This window comes from Salarias fasciatus, chromosome 18, assembly GCF_902148845.1.
Source record: "Salarias fasciatus chromosome 18, fSalaFa1.1, whole genome shotgun sequence".
NCBI lineage: Eukaryota > Metazoa > Chordata > Actinopteri > Blenniiformes > Blenniidae > Salarias > Salarias fasciatus.
Genome location: NC_043762.1, coordinates 26,457,594 through 26,479,855, shown reverse-complemented (window position 1 = coordinate 26,479,855; position 22,262 = coordinate 26,457,594). Strand labels below are relative to the sequence as shown.

General features: G+C 43.7%; 1 protein-coding gene across 1 annotated transcript; it reads right to left on the bottom strand.

Moving 5' to 3' along the window:
• Positions 1–4,157: 4,157 nt before the first annotated feature.
• Positions 4,158–6,257, bottom strand: LOC115405398 (aquaporin FA-CHIP-like). The gene is made up of 4 exons (XM_030114965.1): positions 5,772–6,257; positions 5,122–5,283; positions 4,960–5,040; positions 4,158–4,764 (listed from the first exon to the last, which is right to left on the bottom strand). Exons 1-4 carry the CDS (start codon positions 6,132–6,134, stop codon positions 4,585–4,587), a joined length of 786 nt encoding a protein of 261 aa, XP_029970825.1. The 5' UTR covers positions 6,135–6,257; the 3' UTR covers positions 4,158–4,584.
• Positions 6,258–22,262: the final 16,005 nt, after the last annotated feature.

The following is a 22,262-nucleotide window of genomic DNA, read 5'->3' as shown; positions in this document are numbered from 1 at the left end:
ATAAATAGAGTAAAAGACGATCTTCCAGAGAGGAGGATTCACTCTGCTGACCGTCGGGCCAGTCGGACCTCAGCCCGGCTGGGAGATCAGAGGACGAAGACAGACGGTTCAACCAGGCAGAAATAGAAGCAGGTCACGTATGTAATGGATGTTAATCTGTTCAGTGGAGTTAAGTGCTGTTTTCAGACATCAAAGGTTTTCAACTGCGGCGGCTTGAAGCAGGTGAAAGCATGAAGTCATGATAGGCTGTGTAAACAGCAGCTCCAGAGAAGAGATTACATCAAAAGCAATCAGAGGTGTGATCACAGCTCCCACAAACATCGTGCACTTTATCTTTAATTGAAAATGCCACATTTTTGTAGGTATGAATATTAGAAAAGTGACATTTTTAATCAAAGGGGGTGAATTGTTCAATCTTTACATGATTAGATATGAAACATTCTTACTAGTAAGTGTTCACATTAGTAATTAAATGGCCAAATTAATTACTAATGGCTCTTCTATTGAAAAACATTTCTTTTGGACGTTTTATTCTATAATTTCTGTAAATTTGCACTTTTTTGCCAAAAAGCAGCCACACAACATGATGCTGCCTCCACCGTGCTGCATCGTTAAAATGATGTTCTTGAGTTTGCAAGCTTCAGCCATGTCTCCTCTGTTCTGTGCGAATTAATGGTAGAGTGTGAGTGTGAGTGTGAGGGTGAGGGTGAGGGTGAGGGTGAGTGTGAGGGTGAGTGTGAGTGTGAGTGTGAGTGTGAGGGTGAGTGTGTGTGTGGTGCATACTGTTTGATGGTGCGGTTTTTATTCTTTTTGTTTTTATGACTGTTTTTAATGTTCAGCACTTTGCGTTGTTTTTATTAATATGAAAAGTGCTATATAAATAAAATCTGATTTGATTTGATTTGATTTGATTCAGCTTTTTTTCCCTCCAAATATGTTCATGTTCATTGTGATGAAATAGTTGAAAAGCGTTTTATAGAGTCACAGAGAAAGTCAGGTCATTATTACAGTATACAGTGTCACTCTGCTTTGCTGTCACTGATCATCACAAATATCCGCAGAACATTGCAAAACCCTTACATTCTTCCAATGTGTGGTATTGGAATATTGTTTTAATTTTTAACCAGTCAATGAACCTCATTTGAATTGAATTGAATTATTTTGCACATCCTGTCTATCTCAATGATTAAATCATGTGGTAGTTCAGCGTCTTCTGGAGAAACCTGGCCCGGATCCTGGATAACTCCTGGCTAATAATTGCAGGTTGTCGCCCTGCAGCTTATGAATCCTGTGCACAAAACACAGTATCTTGAAGGTTTTTTTCGCCCAAGTTTAAACCCTTGCAAAGCACCGAGTCAGCATTACTCGGGGTATTTAACGACGCCCTCCTGGTAAACGATTCCGGTGACTAAGTGGTTCCTGCTCTGCTGCATTTGACACCGTGGATCACAAGATGTCGATGTCGATGTCCCGACTGCGGCACCTGGTCAGCATCAGTGGTCCTGCGCTCCAGTGGATCAGGTCCGACCTGACCAACAGAGCAGTGTGTGTTTGCATCGCCTCTGAATCCTCACCCACTCCTCTGTCTTATGGGGTTCCACAGGGCTCAGTCTCAGGGCCACCGCTCTTCTCACTGTATTTATTGCCTTGAGGAAGAAAGAGGCCTTCTTGCCTTCTCGTTAACTCCTTTATTCCGATGCCTGGATGACGTTTAAGCCTGGATGGCCTTGAACTTTTTAAAGTTTAATTATAGAAAAACAGAGATGCTAGTGTTTGGCCCCGGTGGCTCCTGTAAACCTCCGCCTACTGATTGGTCCTCTTGGCTCCATACGTGAAGCAGACAGCTGTAAACTAGGTTTTTAAAAACGGTTAGAGATTTTAAACTGGATTCACAGATAAGCGCAGTGGTTACATCGTAATTCTTCCATTTCAGAAAGTTGACTAAAGTGAGGCCAATTCTTGCACGTCAGCAGTTTTAGACAGTAATCCACAGTTTTATTACATCTGGGCTGGATTACTGTCTAGCTGTTTATGGTGGAATCAGCCAGTCGTCCCTCACGTCTCCAGTTGGTCCAAATCGCTGCAGCCTGGTTACCAGCTGGAGCACATCCTCCCCTCACCGTCCACTCTTTACAGACATCTTAAAACACATCTTTATTCCTTGGCTTTAAACTCAGTCTGAGACTCTGCTCCTGTTTTTATTGTTTTATCAGGGCCTTTTATCGTTTTTCTTTTTCTTATTGAATTTTATCTCACACTTTATGTTTTTATGATGATGCGCAGCACTCTGTGCCAACTGTAGTTGTTTTAGAGCGCTTTAGAAAAAAAGTTGAGTTGATCTGAAGACTAAGAGTTTTATCTCTTTGCTAATAAGCGGGACAGTCACTACAGATACACAGAAGCATGGCTCTGAAACATCCCTCACGCACACGAGCAATGTGTTTCAGGAACTCCTAACATTTTTCTGCAAGCTGTTGACGATGTTTAAGACCGTTGGTGCAATCCTGTGGACGGAATCATCAGTGAGACGCACGGAGGAGGGAGACCAGGTGCGTAGGAGTGGGCCGGGAGCCGGGTCGTGTGAATGGAAGTGGCGGGAAGGGCCGAGGTGACGGCGGGGTCGGAGGGTGTGACAGGATGCGGACTGACAGGAGAATCGGTCAATGGAAAAACAGGTTGCTTCCTACGTGACTGTGGCTTCTAGATGGAAAAGAAAAAGAAAGAAAAAAAAAAGACAGAAAAGAAAACGAAGGAAGCCCGGCCCTTTTTCAGAGGCGGGGCGGCTAAAAAAAATAAAACAAATTAGAGTCTTTAAAGGATTTAAAATCACAATCCATTGACACTGGGAAAGGAAGAGTTGTATAAATCCTGTAAATAACTGAATTATATTTTAAATTCTCTCTAATATCCTCCCCCGTTATCTCCATGCAGAGGTGCTGCTGTCATGTCTTATCTCCCTGAAGATGGACGCAGTGTGATGGATCACCATCTGGAATTCTTCCTGGGTGCATTAGTAGAACTGGAATGTGAGCAGATTAATGCCGAATAATATTTACAGGTTGTGGAGCAACACATGCTTCCATCCAGACCGGTATATTTGCGGTAAATGCTTTCCCAACTCTGTTTTCTTTTAGAAAGTCAGTGTCCAGCTCCGTTCTGCTGTCCAGATCTCACACCGGTTTACAGGAGGTCGGTTTGAACGGAAACGCTGCTCGGAGTCACTGAAAAAGAAAATGCTCCAACTTGGTCCCTGTGGAAACGGAGGAAAACGTGTCTTTTCCGAAACGCCGCTGTTTCTCATGCGCTCCACGGCCGCAGTAAACAGTTCCTCTGCAGAGGCACCATAAAGCGGTGGACAGCCTGAGAGACGTGCCTTATAAAGAATAACCCTCTGTTTGGTTCGTTCTGGACGTTATGTAACGATACGACGGCTAAATTGTCCCGTTTACAGTCATCTTCTTTCACAAGGTCACGAAAAAAATCATTCAACATGTTGTAATATGAAAAAAAAAGTGATAAAGATTTGTTACTTTTTAGTAGATGGAAATTCTAAATGAGTGTGGCACTCAAAATGGTTTTTGTTTCCAGATTCCAGGAGTATCAAAAAAAAAAAAAAAAAAAAACCTGTTAGTAATCAAATTTTTGTACATTTTCACCATTTCACGTGTCATTTATTTTAGTTTAATTCCAATCAAAAAAATAAAAACTTAATTTTTATCTGACAAAGTTCACCGTTTCGGAGGTTAATTAATAGAACAATGTCATTTTGAATGGAATGTGGTGCTTTGTTAAAACTTCACTTCAAGAGACGTGGATAATAATAAATAATAAATATTCTGTCTGCAAATAAGCAGTTGAAAGGTCAATTCAAGCTTTTCATTGAAAAAACCTGAACCTTTACTGACATTGTACTGTATCTATTCTGCACATTGCCAAAACAGCAGCTGCACCATGTGTTCAAAATCTGACCTGTGTAATGAAGTTTAACTATTTATGAGATAGGAAATGTTGATTATTTTAATCTATTAGTGTAAAAAATCGGCTCACACTGTTTCAGTTTGCATATCTAAGCATTGCAGTGAAGCTCATGATGGGTTTGCATTGGTTACGTAACAAATATTGACAGGTAATAACAGCAAAAACAGTAAAAAGCAGCGTGATTTAACACCAAGTGTTTTATTTAAAAAAGAGTGTGCACACAATACATTATCCATCTGAAATATAAAGTGATAGAAGTACATACAAAAAAAATGGCTCAACATAGAATACTGATGAGGAAATAAAAAACATTTCAGCTCACTGCCCTGTCAAGTCCTTCACACTCAGCTCAGCACTTGATCGGCAGTTTGGGTAGAAAGTTTGTCCCTGGTCAAACAAAAGGAGTGAATCAGAATGAAATGCGACTAAAGTGCTCCCGACGACCAGAATCCTTACTCAGAAGCAGCACAGACAATGCCGACAACCTAGACAAAACATAAGAGCTTCATATATCTCTTTAATTTGTATTTTTTTTTTGTTTTTTTGTTTTTTTGTTTTTTTTACAGAGTATTGTTATATATATACAATGGCGTTCGGGCGGAGGCTCTATTTCGACGTCATCTCCACGGTCGTGGCCTCGTTGCCGCCGTTGACGTCGTAGTCGCCCACCGGGCCGCTGACCAGCACCTTCATGCGCTCGGGGAAGTCGTCGAACTTCGGGGAGAGCAGGAAGTCGTAGATGAGCGCCGCCGCCACGCCGCCGCACATGGGGCCGACCCAGTAGACCTGCGGAGGATCGGTCCAGGCTCAATGCACAACCGGAGGAATGCTATCACTGATTAACCGCCCGAGGAGGGCAGACGTTCGCTGGAGTTATTGAATTATTTAAGCTTGACATATGATCTGACGTGGGGGGGGGGGGGGGGGGGGGGGGGGGCGGCAATGTGAGGTATGTGGAGAACGCTCCTCCGTATGACTTACCCAGTGGTCCTTAAAATCCTTCATGATCAAAGCGGGGCCGAAGGAGCGGGCGGGATTGATGCCGCAGCCCGTGTAGCTGATCTGCAGAGCCAGAGCAAGAGAACACCTTCAGCCGCACAGCTCCTGTTTTCACACCTCGACAGACGCAACGCCGCCACTCACAGCTGCCAGGTGTCCCAGGCAGACCGACAGGCCGATGGCCAGCGGCGCCGAGCCGGTGACGTCACGCCGCCGTTTATCAGTGACCGCGATGACACACAGCACCAGCTGGAAGGTGGCCAGCAGCTCGATGCCCACGCCTTGGCTGGCAGTGACGCCGTTGAGCTGGAGCCAAGAAAACAACAACAACAACAACAAAAGTTAAGTCGAGTCAAGACGGCGAGTTTCCCTGTCCCAGAGGACAGCGCCGGCTCTGGCGCTGGCTCTGGCGCCCCTGGAAGTGTTGACAAGCAATTCGGCCGAGATAAGAAGGGCCACAACTGCCTGCCTGTTGACTTCTGCTGCGTGGAAGCCCTCTGAGCGACAGTTATCAGGTCCCAGCAGCGTGCGACGCTCCGGCAGAGATAGCCGGGGTCACCCGGGGACAGAACCCTGCTGCAGTCGTCCTCAACACTTTACCACCGGCTGAAGCTGACGCGTGCATTTCTTTTTTCCCCACTTCTTTGCAGACTCCTGCAGCAGCAATGCTTCGATCATGTTTCATCACTATTTAATCATAAGCAGTGACAGAATGTCCGAGAGCAGCCGCGGCAAGGCCGGAGTCACGCCTCCCCCTCACGCTCGCACACCGGACACGGCAGGGTTCTACTCACGGCGTTGAGCCCCAGGTCGGCGTTGCCGTCCGGCCGCGTCCCGTACACGATGCCGCTGGCCAGCGCCGAGCCCAGCATCTGGGCCACGATGTACATGACGGCCTTGAAGACGCTGATCTGGCAGCTGGCGAGCATCCCCAGGGTGACGGCGGGGTTCAGGTGGGCGCCGCTGATGTGGCCCAAGGCCTGCGCCAGCGTGGCGATGGACAGTCCGAAGGCCAGAGACACCTTCACCTCCTGGTCCGGCTTTGTGTTGTTGGGGTTCCCGATGGCGGTGGAGATGCTGAGGAAGATGAAGAGGGTCATGCCCACCAGCTCGGCCAGCACGGCCCTCCAGAAGTCCTTGCTCTTGAACTCCCTCATGGTGTTTTCTTCTCCTCTAGTTCAGCGGCCGGTGCTCTGGGTCTGAGCTGATCCCTCAGCAAAACGCCTGCCCAGTGTGTATCGCTGTGCGTGTGCGTGTATGTGTGTGTGTGTGTGTTCGTACTCTCAAAACAACAGCAACAGGCTGCATATATAAGGCCCTGGCTGATAATGGTCAGTGGGCGGGCTCAAGAGAAAACTGAAAGAGAGAGGGCCACACTGAATTAATGAGAAATCCCACAGACTGGTCGCTCACATCCCTCCCTCCCTCTTCCTCCTCCTCCTCCTCCTCCTCCTCCTCCTGCTCCAGCCTCTCGCCTCCCTCTGCAATACTTTCTGCTCTTTGGACTTTACAGAGCAGGCTGCTGAAAAGCTGCATTCAAGGCTATATTTCCTCCAAACAAACAACGAGTTCTTTTCATCTAAAATTGTCATGATTTTTAAACTTTTCTGAGATTATTTTTCACAGGAGAGACCGTTTTAATACTTCGAAATGACAAATCTGTGATCGGTGTACAGAGGAAATCCAGACGACTCTCCATTAGTGATTTCAGGTCCCCCCTCCCTCCATCAGAGCAGCTTTTCAGTCTTCAGGACCACCCAATCCACATCTCACGTGCCAGCGACGAGACGAGCCAATGAGAGGGAACGAGAGGAACCACCCAGAACCGAGCCCTCGAACACACCAGCTGCAGCCAAACGCCGGTCCCTACTACACAGATGAAGGTTATCACAGCTGCAGAAATGTAAAGAATTGTACGAAAAAGGAGGAAGAGTGTAATTCATTAACTGAGAGTGTGTTCTCTTGATGACTGTCAGATACGCTGCTGAGTGAAACATCAACTCTGTGAACCGCGCTGCCCGCCGCACCTGGCTCACCATTCAGGGACACCGAGGGAAAAAAAAAAAAAAACAGCAGCTCCAAGTTTCAACCAGGAGGCAGAGAGGGGAACTTTACAGAACACACACATCCCACATTCTTAATTTCGCATAATGTCACACTTATTCCAGTTTGTTTCATGATGAAAACACAGAAAGGAAAAAGTTTAAAATGAGATCATTAGTGTGACAAAGTGACTCCAGTCCGGGGGCCTCACGGGGGCCACGGGGACGCTGGGGGTTCCTGAAGAACCTCTAAGAACGAGTTTACACAACAGTTTTCAAGTGAAAATGCAAACATTTCACTGCGTTTTGCGTTTCCCTTTACGCAACAGCAGTGCTGGGAGTCACTGAAAACACAACTTTTTGAAAATGCTCCGACTCCTTCTCCACGTAAACGAAGCGAACGCAACTTTCATGAAACTCTGCTGCGTTACTGCATCTGCATGTGCACCACGGCTGTGACCAATAGTTATTCTGCACGTGCATGAGTAGAGAGACGGCAACAACAGTAGCCTCCAGGATAGTATTGTTCTCTGCATGTGCATATGTGTGTGTGTGTGTGTGTGTGTGTGTGTGTGTGTGTGTGTGTGTGTGTGTGCTTGTGTTTGCTTCACATGTTCCTACAGATTGGCCAGTTCAGCACCTGAACTCTTTTACAGGGGACTTGTGCTGTAAATTATAGTGAAGAAACTAAAAGGAAACATTGATTGTTTATCATTATTATTAAATTCACTTGGAATTATCCCACTAGACAAAATCATAAATGGATAATTAAGTCAAAACTGAGAAAAATTCAAAACTAATCGGAACAACAGTTTTTTCATGAAAGAATGTACAAATCACATTCATGATACGGATGAATACATCATATGACTATTAATCTTTACATGATTAATATATATGTTATTAGCATTAGCACCTTACACATATCTGTGTTGTTCCACTCAGACATTATTATAGCACTGATTTCATAACGGAATACCTGAGATGTAAGTAAATCAACCAAGGCTGTTCCAGTTCATCCCACTCAAATATTTTTATTGTGTTGTTTTGTGTAGGATTTTTTTGTACTTTGCTAATGTTTTACAGAGGATCTCCTTTTATTGATACACAGTTTTATTGTTGTCCTGAATTACCGTTGTAAGTACACGCACAAAGTACATTTCTAATGAGTGTGTTTGTTCTGGAAGTGTATCTTTACATTTGATCTCACTTAATGAGTCCTGGGAGGAAGGAACAGCTGCACGTTTGCTCCAGGATGAATTTACCACTGGTGACTCAACATCAGATACTTTTCTGAAACGTTATCCTAAAAGTTGTTCAAAATGAATTTCTTTTTGTTCGTCATCCAAACATTATCAATCCAGCTCATTAAATTCGTGCCATCTGCCATTAAGGTATTTTCATAGTGTTTGAGAATTTACATATATATTTAATATGAAGGGGATGATTAATAGTGGTCCTAAAACAGAGCCTTGTGGAACCCCACATTTAAGATCTCTGAGTTTATGTTGTTAGTGGGTTCTAATACATATTGAGGTTGTTTTTTTTTTGTTTTTTTTAAATAATTTGCTTGCCAAGAAACTAATTTTTGGCCATCTCATTATAGTTTTTGCAACAATAAGTCATGATCAACAGTGTCAAAATCTTTTTTAATCATAATTATGGACATTGTTATTTAGAAATCAGCTGGTACTTAAGTGACCCTGGTTGTTCGGAATCATCCATACATACAATATATCGATAAAGTCAGTCAGTTATTTACTTAATTATATCTATCCTAATTTTATATACCAATTGTTTTTACTTTTTCTTGAATGGTTGGCTTTGTATTTTCCTATTTTTCTTTCCACGTTCTTTTTGCTGCTGCAACCCTGCAATTTCCCCACGCGGGACAAATAAAGGACTTTCAATTCAATTCAGTTCAGTTCAATTCAATTCAATTCAATTCAATTCAATTCAATTCAATTCAATTCAATTCAATTCAATTCAATTCAATTCAATTCAAAGTCTTTCTGGAACTTGAGAAAGCCTAGAAAGGAGGACGTGACAATAACCAGCTTCAAACATCAGGATTGCTGTTTCATTCTTGTTGGGAAAACGTGATTAATATGTTTCACCACACAGTCTGCTGACGATGGCAATATCCTTTCACTAGAGGAATTTGTGACAGTCATGTCAACTTTTACTCCCTGGGTGTGTCACCTCTCCTAAAGGCTGCATGATTAGGGAACAAGTGAATAAACTAATGACGTTTAAAAATGAACAAAAATAACAAAAAAGCTATTGTGAAAACCCCTGACTTGGATTCGTCACTTCAGTTTTTGCTGGAAATGTTGCGCAACATCTGTGATCTGCGTCTGTGGCATTAAACAGGAAGTGATGGTCGCACATTCGCAGTAGCTGAATATAATAGAGGTACATGAACTTTTCACCAAAAAAAATCCTACCTTACGCTCAGATCTCTGTACCTACGTCCCTCCAGTCTGCCTTGCTTCCAAAAAACAAAAGAACAGGATGTAGATAAGAGCCATTTGTCAGCAATAAATGATGCCACATCCCTTGGAGTCCCGCACTGTTTGATTTGGACGTATGGAAATATATTGTAGTAGCCAGCATACGCCTATATTTATGTCTCTATGCGTGATGACAGAAGTCTTTTATACAGAACCTCCTTTTCAGCATGAGCTCAGAATATCAGGAGGTCCCATAAAGCAACTCAAGACTATATTCTTATCCATCAACTAAGTTAACTGAACATTGATGCTGTTTCTTTGTGAATGATTGCTTAAAACAAAAAAATCTAAACTTGATATTTTTGTTTTAATGGAATATTTTGAATGTTTTCTGAGGGAACATGTTGTTCCAGGTCACAGTGCTGATGTTCATCATATTGTATATTAATGGCTTTTTTTTATTGCCTTATGTGAGCAATAAGTCCTGTGACGGGCGTGGCCTGATGATGAGGTTGAGAAACAGAAGCTCTAAATGATAAATGAAGCGCCGGGGACTGAATGGACGGAGTGTTCATGTGGCGTACCGTGGAAAAGAGACAGAGTGTCTCACCGAACCCTGTACGACAGTCTGTGGTGGATCGTGACCCGTCCAGGGTGTACGAGCCTTCACTCACTGGGAGCTGGAGTGCTGCAGAGTAGCTGTGAGTTTACTCCAGTAGCCCAATAAGCAATGCCTTGTGGGTAATCAGCAACAGTTCAGTGTCGTTTAAGCTCAATATGCAGAGCAAATTCAGTCCAGTGTTATTTATTTCTGAATTCTATTGATGGTACTGCCACAGAGGAAAACCCAACAATCCCACATGAAGCAGAGCTGGTTCGGATTAAACCTTTACAGAAACTCACTCAGAGGTTGGTTTTTTTGTTTCTTGCACTGGTTGGAAGGAGTCAAAGAACTTTGTGGAATTTACCAAACTCTGCAGCGCTCTTGATAAAACATGCAGCTAATGTGAAGAAAGGTATTTCTGTGGTTCAGCGAGTCTCTGGAGGTTCTGAAGGGAGACCTGAAGTCAAGGCCATGATCGCGGCTCACTCAGTGGTCCAGGACCGTGACGCTCCTCCAGTCGGCGCTGTGTTCGGACCACAGCAGAAAATCGTTATTTACAGATTTTTTTCTTTTCACATTTTGAACTATAAGATTCCGCCTCGTTTTGTAAAAATTTAACTTTCTGTTTATCTGAAAAGCTTCCTGTAACATTTGAGGAATGCGTGTTCACTAGTGAAACGCCTATCGGTTGCTTTGACACACTTTCAAAATAAATCCCAGGGAAGTGTTCCAAAAACACAACAATGTAGAACTGGGGAATAAACTTCAAAACTCTTAGTATTTTAATGTTATTTTTTGCCATCAAGCTTGTTGGGGGTTCCCTTTAAACGGACATGATTTATTTCTTGTTTCTAGGACATTTTTTTTGCTGCCTTGCTTTTACTTCATGTGCTTTATCTTTTATCTTATCTGACTTTATCTCGTTGTTCCTCGATCTCTGTAGAATCTCCTTGTTTCTGATCAGTTTATGCCAGGTAACCTTCAGGATTTTGAGCAGGCTCCTCTGGCGGGAGGCGTCTACCTGCTGCTCGGTCCCGGCAGGGAGTTTCTCTGCATCGTGCTCCACAGAGGCGCAGAGCTGGAGTCAACTGGTGGAACGACTGGAGCGCTTCGGTTCGCTCAGGTGAGTTTAGTCTCTCTCTCCTGACATGAAACTGTTTTAATGTCGTGGCGTCGCTGTGTTGAAATAGAGCAACTTCAGCTCAGGTCACATCAGTCAGAGGGAGGAAGATGCTGTATATCTCTGTGCTTTAGGATTTATGTTTAAACAAAGCTTCTCTGTTTTTGGAAAATATTTTTTTTCCTTTTTGCATTTCATAAGTAAATCTATCTACATAAATTATATGATGTAATGAGATATAATGAAGTGAAACGACAATCATTTATCACAGTTAAGTATTTTTAAATTATCTTAAAAATATTTAGGAAACAATGGATGGAAATGCACATCTTATATTCTGCACTTATTGTGTTCAGTGGTTCCAGGAAACTCAAGTTCATTGTTATAATGAACGACTCTCGACTATAAACCTACCAAGTCCAGGAGAGTCTGGACGGGGAGACGTGACCCTCTGGAGGAAAACACTGATGCTATTGTCATTTTAATTGTTCATGTGCAGAAGAATTATTTCCTCCAGCCGTGGTGTGGTGAGCAGCAGCAGCATTTGATGACAGAGTGTGACAGTTTTCAAAAAGTTCTGTTTTCAGCGTGGCTGTTGTGTAAATGGACTCCCAAAGCACAAATGTTCACTTTTCACTTAAAGATGTTGTCGTGTAAACGGGTCTCTATGTGATCTTTTTAATTTTTTGCTTTTTATTTTGAGCATATGGAGCATTCGGCCTGAAATTGAGGTTTGTGGTTCTTCAGAGTTCTCGTCTCTCACAGCATCAGTCAGCCTCTTCCTCCTCCCACACCGTGTTTTCCCTGCGCGTCACGCAGGAGGTGCACGAGCGACCGGGCTCATTCTCTGAGAGCCTGCCAGGAGGAAAACACGCTGGTGGTTGAACAAACAGACCCATGGGGTCAAAGGTCGAGGAGCGGAGACAACAGAGCGGTCCGGCGACCCGCGAAACCGCCTGTGACAGATAGGAACTCATTTTACTAATTGCTCAAACTTATCTAATTACGGCTTGGTCGCGAGGTATTTTTCAGCAGGAAGGAGCGAGTGCGAAGAGGGAAACGAGCACGGCGCTCCTGCGTCACCGTTTATCCCCAATACACACGTTTTCCTGAAAAGAAGGAGTCATCGGCGACGGGCAGCTTCCTTCAGAGGCCTCGATGAAACCCGTTCGACAGAAACAGTCACGTGACGGCAGGTCGCGGCGGCAGCTCAGCCCAGAAAAACTCACAAATACTCACCAGGCATCAGAACAAGCCAGAGATGCTTCACTCACTCCATGGTTTCCTCCTCATTCTCCCACTGATTTCATGACTTCTTTCAACTGTAGTGCCACAAAAAAAAAAAACTCCCCAATGTCCCGATGTTGTTGGAGAGGACAGGTGAATTATGACATTCCAGAAATTTCCTGCTTCCTGTGCGTCACTTTTATTTGTTTATAAGATATCCAAGGTGTAATGTTTGGTGTGGCGTCTCAGGAATAGAAGCATTTGCAGATCTAATGGGCCTTTAATGGTTTTTGGCTTATCTGACTTCCCCAGTGGGGGTTTAATTAGCGAGTTATAAGGAGAAACTGTTTATTTTTGCTGCAGCCATCATAGGATATCCTCTAATTCTACATGTGTCTCATTGCTGAAGAACAGCAGGTATTATTTTTGCGCCCCTGTGCGCCGTTTATCTTCTTGGCAGCGGTTCAGTGTGGGATGTTCTGCAGCGCAGCCTTGCCGACGTGTTAATAGTTTTCAGTTTAGATGAATGACTGAATTACACCAGCTGCATAATATTATGAAACATGAAAAGAAACCCAAACAAACCTGAGTACACTGATGTGAAAAACCGTAGCAACCGTATGAGATGTAAAAATATCAAGAGGCAAAGTAACGTCTGTCAACATGAGAATGTTTTCAAGTGGAAATGAAAAAGTTTTGTTGCATTCGGATGTCTGTTTACATGACAACGCTGCGCCGAGCCACTAAAACGCGACTTTATGAAAACGCTGCAACTCTGTCTCTGAAGGAACGGCAGAAAAGACAATTTTTCTGAAACGCTGCTACTGTTTATGTGCACCGTGGTAGATAATTTATTTCCAGGTATCCGTTGGTCAGATGGATCATCATGTGGAAGAATCCTGAATGTCTTCAGGGTCAGTGAGGCTGTTATCAGTGTGAAGGTGTGAAGGTTGGAGGTGACAGTACAACTGGAATGACTGTGCAACTGTTTATGGACCAGAACATCCCAAAACCAAGACTGCGGGTCTGAAACCAAATCAAGACCAAGGGCTCTAACTTCGCTGACTGCGCCGAATCCGCCCGCTGTCAGCGGAGGGCAGAGTGCGCCGTCGGCGGATAAAGTCAACGGGGCGTGTCCAGAAAATTGTCCCAATTTCGTGAACCAGGCGCAGTCACGCCTCCATCCCGCCCACCGGCGCAGGTGGCGCAAGAGAGAGGAGAGAAAGTGGGTTTAACCCAGCTGAGCGCAATTTGACCAATCAAATGAACACCTCTCCTTTTTTTCAAAGAAGGACACTGCTACATTAACATGATGAAATACATTTTATTTCCTGGCCTCAATACTAAACCATAGTGAAGCAACAATGTATATGACTGCATTTTGAAATAAATAATCTCTTGTAGAGCTTGGGGAGCCAGACAAATGAAATAAAAATGCAGACACCCTGCATTTAGCGGCTACATACAGACTTTGTAGGGAAAGGGAAAATCTGTTTTTATTTGTGTGCATCATAACTCTTAAAGATACATTTGGGAAAGCACAAAGAATTACAGGTGCCAATCACTCAGCGCAGCTGCACAGCGGAGCTGGGTGAGTCTACTTAGGACTGCTGGTTCAGTTGTCATCAGATCGATGTCCTCTGAAATGATTCCCTATAATTCCTATCACACACATGGCATTCCGGCCATCCCAGACGAAGGATAATCATTTATGAGAGAATGGTGGCGACATCTGCTATCTGCTCCGTCCTCCACTCTGCTTCACGTGTTGCCAGCATTCTTACCCCCCTCCAAAGGCCACTATGGTCAGCCAGGCTGTCATATGCAGTGTTTTTGCGCAGGAGCACACCAACAGGTTGCTTTTCTGTAATCTAATGCATTAGAAATTAAGGTAAAGAAACAAAATATTAAATCAAGTGGATCAGCAAAACGTCTGCCTCATATCTGCTTTATTAATGCCTAAAATCAGGTTTTAAAATGTATTGAACTTTTTACAGTGCGCATTTGCGCAGCGTACCTCTCATTCACACTCCGCGCACTCGTTTCCCTGATACACACGCACACACACGCCAACACACACAAAATAGTTGTATTATTAACTGTCAATAATAATCAAGAACATATTAAAATTAGTAAAATAAGTCTCCCCGGTTGCGCACCAGGACGGACACCTTCCCACACCGACCCGTCCTCACCCTGCTCATTTTATTCTGGGACTGCAGGCTCAACAGGACAAAGGTATTTATTCAGAAAATATGTTCGTTCTAAAATTAATTTTTGGAAACGAAAAATACATGGTTTGCTGTACTTTAATGGAGGATATAATATTTTACCTGAATCTGTAACTGGCACATCTGGAGACGCTGCAGTGCCCCTGCTGTCAATACCGTGTTCACTGTTGTGCTCAGATTTATTACATTAGTTTAAATAATAATAATAATAATAATAATAATTTTACACCATTTTATGTTATTATTATTTAGTTGTAAACTGACAGCAGCCTACAGTAATTCTCTACCTGGAGGTGACGCGTGAGCGCTTCCATGCGCCACTGCAGGTTCTACGCTGGACTGTACAGCAGCTGGAGGTCGGTCGGGTATTTTTGGGGCAGCAGCATTATATTTGTTTCGCTGTTTGTCCCGCGACTGTTCTGACTCTGATTCAGAACATTCCTCCTCTTCACTCCAGTCAAGATCGCTGATGTCCGACACGTCTCCGCCATCCGATTCCCCCTCACTGACCTCCTGTATCATTGCTAAAGCTTCTTCCACCTTATATCTCTTATTTATGCCTGTTTTTACTATCTTTCTTTTGGGATTTGCTTGATATTTTTGGTCATCTGTCTGATTGTCTGCTGTCAGAGCTAGCCCCCTGTTCAGATGCGCGCATGAACCAAAACAAATCAATCACAGAAGAAAAAAAAGCCCCGTGAAGTGCATCATTTTAATCAGTCTAATAATAATAATAATAATAATAATAATAATAATAATAATAATAAATAAATAAATAAATAAATAAATAAATAATAAGTCTCACAGACCACTGTTGGCCTTTGGAGGTATAAATGCTTTGTAATATTATCTGTGTTATTGTTAGGACCTTATTTGCTTCAGAAAAACATACAAGACACATATTTAGGAAAAGTCAAAGAATTAGAGGACAGGGGAATTATTTTTAACAGATTTATTTGAATTCTAAAAACCCAAATGGTCTGTCAGATTGTCTTGGATGTTCTAGTGCTAAAGAAGATAATAAAAACAATTATGTGGTTCATGAGTGATTGTGTGTATCTTTCATGACACTGACAAGCTGTCAGTGTCATTAGATCCTCCGCTCCCCAGCCTGCTCACACCTTCTGCACGAAACTATCACTGCGCCCAGCTGATTCTGTCGACCCCTCCCCCTGGTGCGCCGCCACGCCCATCTCGGCGCAAGTGCAGCGGACCTGCCAGACACCCTCTTCTGCGCCTGTCGAAAATAGGAATGCGCTGCCTCCGCCGCTGATCATCGCCAAGTTGCGCCGTCAATTTAGAGCCCCAAGACTAGAGCATCCTAAGACCAAGACAAAACCAAAAAATGTGATCTTGAGGCCAAGCCCACTCTTCTTGAAGTTAGCATTTCCTAAGTTTAGCATGCATTCTAACATCACACACACAGCATTTTGCTCATGAAGAAACTAGAAATAATCCAACTGCTGAGCTTCTGAGGACCAAAAAACAGGAACCTATTTCCTTCAGTGCATTAAAATACTTTAAAACTGTCTTTAAATTAGATCCAAACCTCATTACAATTATATAAAAGATTGTCCACATGTCAATAAGGACCATTATTTGACTTCTATATGACTTGCAAAACACTTTCATGTAAAATGCTTCCTTTAACCAGTTTTCAAGCTAAATGAACTGAGTGGGGGGAAAAAAAAAACACTTCACAATAGCAAAGGGTGCAAAGTATACAAGCAGCACTTATCTTAGTGTTTTACACAACATCTTAATCTTGGATTATCTGATTCTAATCATTGGGAGATCATCAGTTTGGAAAACAGTTTGAGATACCAAATGCTATCACTTTCCTGATAAAGGTGTTCGGTATAACATTCTGACTGTTTTCAGTCTTTATAACTTCTCTGAATTTGTGGATATTTTGAAAATATTGAGAGACTGAGTGTTGCTTTGCGTTCCTCCTTTCAGAGGAGGGTAGCTAAACGACTTTTCGAGCACCCTCAGATTGTTTTACAACAGTTACAACAGCATCCGAGTATCTTATCTGCAGCGGAGCTTCATAAACGGTTATGCATTAACCGCTCGGCCTTTGAAAAGCTTTTGGACGTTTCCAGACAGAGCCCAAGCCTCTCCTGGTCTCCTCGATATGTATTCCAGCAGAATGAATCATCTTCTCTGTTCACGCTCACTCTGGGAGGGCAGATTTGAAAGTCGCGGGAGGCTTTTATCCGGCGGATGAGCTCCCTCCAATTGTTAATCGTGGCCTATTTATTACTTTTGTAAAAACCTCGCCTATGCGCCCCTTATTGAGAAAACCTATACAAAACCTTTGGTGAAAGGCTTGGTCGGGGGTCCGCGGCGCCATGGCAACGGCCCCTCCATCATAGACCTCTTCCCGCTCCGGAGACCATATCATGTTTTACGCATCTCTGCGGTTGGATCACCAAGGCGACCTTCCCGCTCAGTGGATGAGCTTCGTTAGACGAGACAGCAGTCTTTTAAAACTCATCTTCGAACTGGTTGAGAAAAAAAAGACAGACGGCAGATCTGAAAGCTCGTTTTGTGGGAGAATTTACAAGGACTTCACACGCGGTAGAAAAACAATGTCCTGTTGACCCAGTCCCTTTCCCTGTTAAACCTTTTTTTCCCCTCAGATAACATTGTGTGGGGTCTTTATGGTGCAGCGCCATCCTGGACACCCGGCCGCAGCTCCGGGGGCCTGAAAGGGAGTTTATAATGTAATAAAATGTGAAGTGCCGTCTTTAAAGGACGGACTTCGTTCTGTCAACAGGATCATGCCTGGCTCCACTCGCTGGGTCTTTCCACTCCGCCCGTCAGAGGGGTGCTTTCTCCGAAACGCCGCTTGTGCTTCTTTACATCACTTGTGGGGATTCCTTTGAAGCTGCCGCGAATACTACGCGCTTAAAGGAAATCCTCTTTATTCTCTCCCTTCCTCTGTTTCCTGCATCCATTCCCGTGCCACTTCCTGGATGCTCTGCCGGCGAGATGCGGCGCGGCGCCCCAGAGCAGCAGTTTTTTGTCTTTACTTAAACTCTTGCTCTTTAGTGGACGATCTGGGTGCGACGGTCATCGTTTTGGGTCTCGTCCCATCTGTTTTTGGAGTGTTTAGGTTTCATTTCTTGGGGTGTGCGTTCGCCGTGGTGGTCCTGGCACGAGGTCGGTGTGGGATGTGATCCAATGATGTGTGATGCTTCAAGGCAGGGGTGTCAACGTCTGTTCAGTTCAGGGGCCACATAAAACACAATTTCACCTTTTTTTTCCAAAGTCAATTCAGTCAGAAAATGACTGAAAATGTCTCAATATAAGGCCAATTATGATACCTGCTTGTATAAAATACAGTGTAATGTCCAAAACTTACACACTTGGCAGCATTTAGCATGTTGACTTTGAGAGTAAAGCTCGTTTGGGTCTCAGTGCAGAACACTAACGCTATACTGTCCTGTCTTCCTGATACAGAAACTGCTTCCAATCAAAAGTCAAGTCTTGAACGGGGTGACGCTCAGCAGATCCACACTCTCTCACTGCTTCCTGCTTCCGTCGGTTCAGAGAGTCAGATAGTCTGAGAGAAAAGGACAAAGAGCAACAAACAAACAGGTGGTCTTCAGATTTATCAGGACTTATCCACCCGCTGCAGGTCAGATAGTGGGAGGAGGGGCAGTTCATGAACTTCAGGCTCTGCAGCCGGAGGTTCCTGCAGAGAGAAGGAAGAGGCATGTAGAATTCAAATGAGACAGCCAATCAGCTTCGTTAAACAGTGATAGGTCTGAGAGAAAGTTGAGAAAGCTCCAACAAACTGGACTGACAAGCCTTTAATCAACGAGGAGGCCTGTGGATTAGGTGACCTGAGGCGGTCCGATATCCACACCTCGGTCTGTCAATAATTAAGAGACACCAGTTCACCCTAAACACTGGGAGATCATGCAGCCTCGACTCCGTTCACTGCGCCTCGGTAAAACCATCAGCCTGGAGACAGACTCGCTGTTTGTTTTCATCTCCACTCGCTGGATCCAGAGTTACAACCTGCGACTCCTTCTTCTTATCTGGAGCACTTGAGCGATGCTGTCATGGTGTGAATAAATAAACCGCAGAGCTTTGTATTACTGCGAGGATTTACTGTTCATCGTATAAGGAAAATACACTCTGGACACGGGGAGGCCTCCCCTCAATTTACAGCGTAATAACTTACCTAAACAAATCAGTGCATATTTTGCCTCTGGGTGAACCGCGCAGCAGCGGTTTGAGGATTTCATCAGGACCTAATAAATAACAGTAAGTGCTGCTGCAGAGGGATCGTCCTGATTGCTTTTTTATTGTGATAAAATTACTCACTCACCCGCAACACTGACTCACATCGCTGACGCTCAGATGCAAAGAATGGAGTGCTATCAAAACATTACTGAATGAAAATGATCAAACATATTAAAAAGAATTAAATTTTCATTATTTTTCTTTACTGTAACTAGAATAGTTTTAATGCTGGAGGGCAGAATGCTGTCTGGGGGCGTCACAAATGTTTTTATCACTAAATGAAACAACTCCAAAGAGTACAAAGTGTTCAGAGTCTGATAACGATTCCAGCAATTTGTCAAAGTGTTCAGATATTTCTTAGATCTAACTGCAATAATAAAAACACTCTGAGGGAAATATGTAACGTAGGGGCGTGAAACAGATTTTACTTCAGGAGCCACAAACAGAGAGGCTTCATCTTTGTTGTGGTGCAGAATTTATATGATATGAATGTCAATATTTTTTGCAAAATTTAAATGATTGCTTCTGAAAATGATGACAAAATCAACATGAAGTCAGTTTTAATAAAACCTTCTCATGCAAAATATGGTGAAGTGTCCAGAAAATTTCTCCAATAGTGCAGTATTGTGCAGATAAATTGAGAAAAAGGAAATAAAACACAAAATCAAAGCCCAAAACATGTGTTTTTGTCTGGTTAATGCTCTATTAAACACATGCAGATTTGATATCGTGAAACACGGTGGAAGCAGCATCATGCTTTGAGGTTGCTTCAGACAACATAAAAACAAACAGGACACATTCCAAATGTCTTGCTTCCCCGTCTATCTGAGTTTATTAAGACCTCGTCTCGTGCCGGCGCTGTTTTCCTGAAGCGTTGGGGACGCCACGCCGGGTTCAGCTGATCAGACAGGGGAGGCTTCTCAGGCGTCTCAGGCTTTGTGGTGAACATTCCTCATAAACATTCCTCTCACTGACTTGGCCGATCCTCAAGCAGAATCTCTTCGGACACTCATTCCGCCTCTTGAGAGTCAAAAGTTACTCATCTGTTTGTCAATCTAAAGAAAAAAAAAAAGTTTGTCATTGACTCCCAGAGCGATGTGTTTACGCACCGTGTCGGCTCATAGAGGAGCGAGGTCGGAGGATACAGAGGTCATCCAGTCCAGCGCCTGTCAGCGGCAGCGTGCCGATGCACAGGAGAAGAGGTGTGGGTCGTGTTTATGGGGATGCGAGGCCATCTGGTTTCATACTGAGGGGGGAAACAATGAAACCAAATTAGACCGTGTCCTAGGAGACAACGGCACTGGGGCCCAGAAATAATGACAATTAAACCCACTTCCTTATCATATAGCGTGCGTCCATACGCTGCACGTGCTGGGAGGCGAGGCATTGTGTGCAGCGCTTTCTTTACGTAATCCACCAGGAACACAAACAACTCGGTGTGCTGGATCTGCGTACATGGTGCAAACAAAGATTTCAGGAGGACGGAGCGGCTGCGGCACATGTGTTGAGCAATGAGCTGGGAGGCGTCCTCACATATGTATTGTTTCAGGGAGGGTGTCAGACTCCCAACAAAACTTGAAGACTTCATTGTTGCTGTTTTGTTTTTTGCATTGAGTGCTTCCTAAACAAACTCTTGAGATGCTGAAGTCCATGAATTATCATCTCACTGAAGAGCACAGTGTGTCTTCTCCACACTGACCAGAGCAGAGATCCTGTCCAGGCGTCAGCTGCTGAACCCCAGCCCAGCCAACACGTCCGCCCTTCTGCTGGATCGCTGCTTTAATGCAGAAGGAGGTAAAATCCATCTCCCTGCTCCACTGAAAGAGATAATTGTCTCTTAAAAAGTAAAGCAGAGATGCCAACTCTTCTAATTTACTTCAGGATCGCAAGCTAAGCAGTAAATTCTGGTTGCTGTGGGACTTCTGATTTACTAAGATCCTGTATAAAAATGGAGAAATTGCACTCTCAAACAAACAGTTCTTTCAGTTCGCCCAAGTGTTGCAGCTAAAAATACAGAAAAAGGTGAAATCTCAGTTGTTCAGATGCTTGTCTGCTTGAGTTTGCCATAGAAAGGCTGAATGGAGCGTTGACGAAATGTGATTCCACTGAGCTGGACTGGAATGTTTCTGCAGATCAATCTGAATTTGGCACAAAGAAGAAAAATGCGAGAGCTCGGTATTGATCTTTTCACTTTTCATTGATCAGATCAAAAAGTCCAATCCCAGCGTGAGGAGACCAGACCGGTAACATAAAGATTAAATCATTAAATCTTTAGGTTTTTCTTTTTGGCCAGATTTGGAGCCTCTGGCGGGTGGTTTTGGTCCACGCACCTCACGTTTGACCTCCTCGATCTAACTGTTTAATTTTTAAGAGTGTCATTTTTGGTCACCTTTCATAACAGACTGCTGCTAAATTTCACTTCTCCCTTGTTTCTGTCCGTCCGGCTTCCCTCCGTCTGACCAACATGAACCTCACCAGCAGATCTATATTCTCTCTATAAAATATATCACTGACATTTACTGGAACCACTGAGTGAAAGACTGGAAAAAGAAATAAGTCTTAAAAATGCTGACATTTATGACCTTGCTCTGTAACTTTACCTAGATTTATAATTCATTACATTGAAGCTGTAAATAGTGTTTTTACTGTCTAGTCTTCTCCGTGTATATTCATTCACTGTTAAGCTTGGTAAGCACTAATATTTACTTATTTATTTTATATGTTTTTTTTTTTTTTTTGCTCATGGGATATTTTAATATTATTGATACAATAATGCTGTGAGGAATTTCAAAAAAATTAGAAACTGTTCAGAAAAAGACTCGGATGTTTAAGTAATGATATTAAATAGCCCGGAAACTGACTGGAGGAAATTAGGTTTGAGTAAAACAATATCATGTGTTCGCTATCCAAAAGAGAAACACCGGGATTTGATATATTGAAGCAAATAATCTTAAATTATATGTCAGCGGGAGTTTGGGACTGAGCACGGCCAACTGCGGCTGGAGGGCGATCGCTTTCACCTTCCACAGAGGGCATGAAAACAGGAGCCGGAGAGGAGCCACAGAGCCACGCCAGACGTGCGACGAAGCCGGTGCACAGTGTGTGAGAGTGTGTGGAAGCCCCGCTGGGAGGTGCCTTCTCTTCTGAGAAGAGAGGACAAAAGCTACGTCACTCAGAGTCTGGCAGCAGACACAGAGGAAGCTACGAGCGGCGAGGTCAGGAAGCAATGGCAGACCTGAGAGGGACTGGCCACGCAGAGATAACAGCACATCGCCGCACCGAGAAACCGCTCAGACACCTTCAGCTTCACTGGACTTGTTATTCAATCCTGAGAGAAGATAGAGAGTG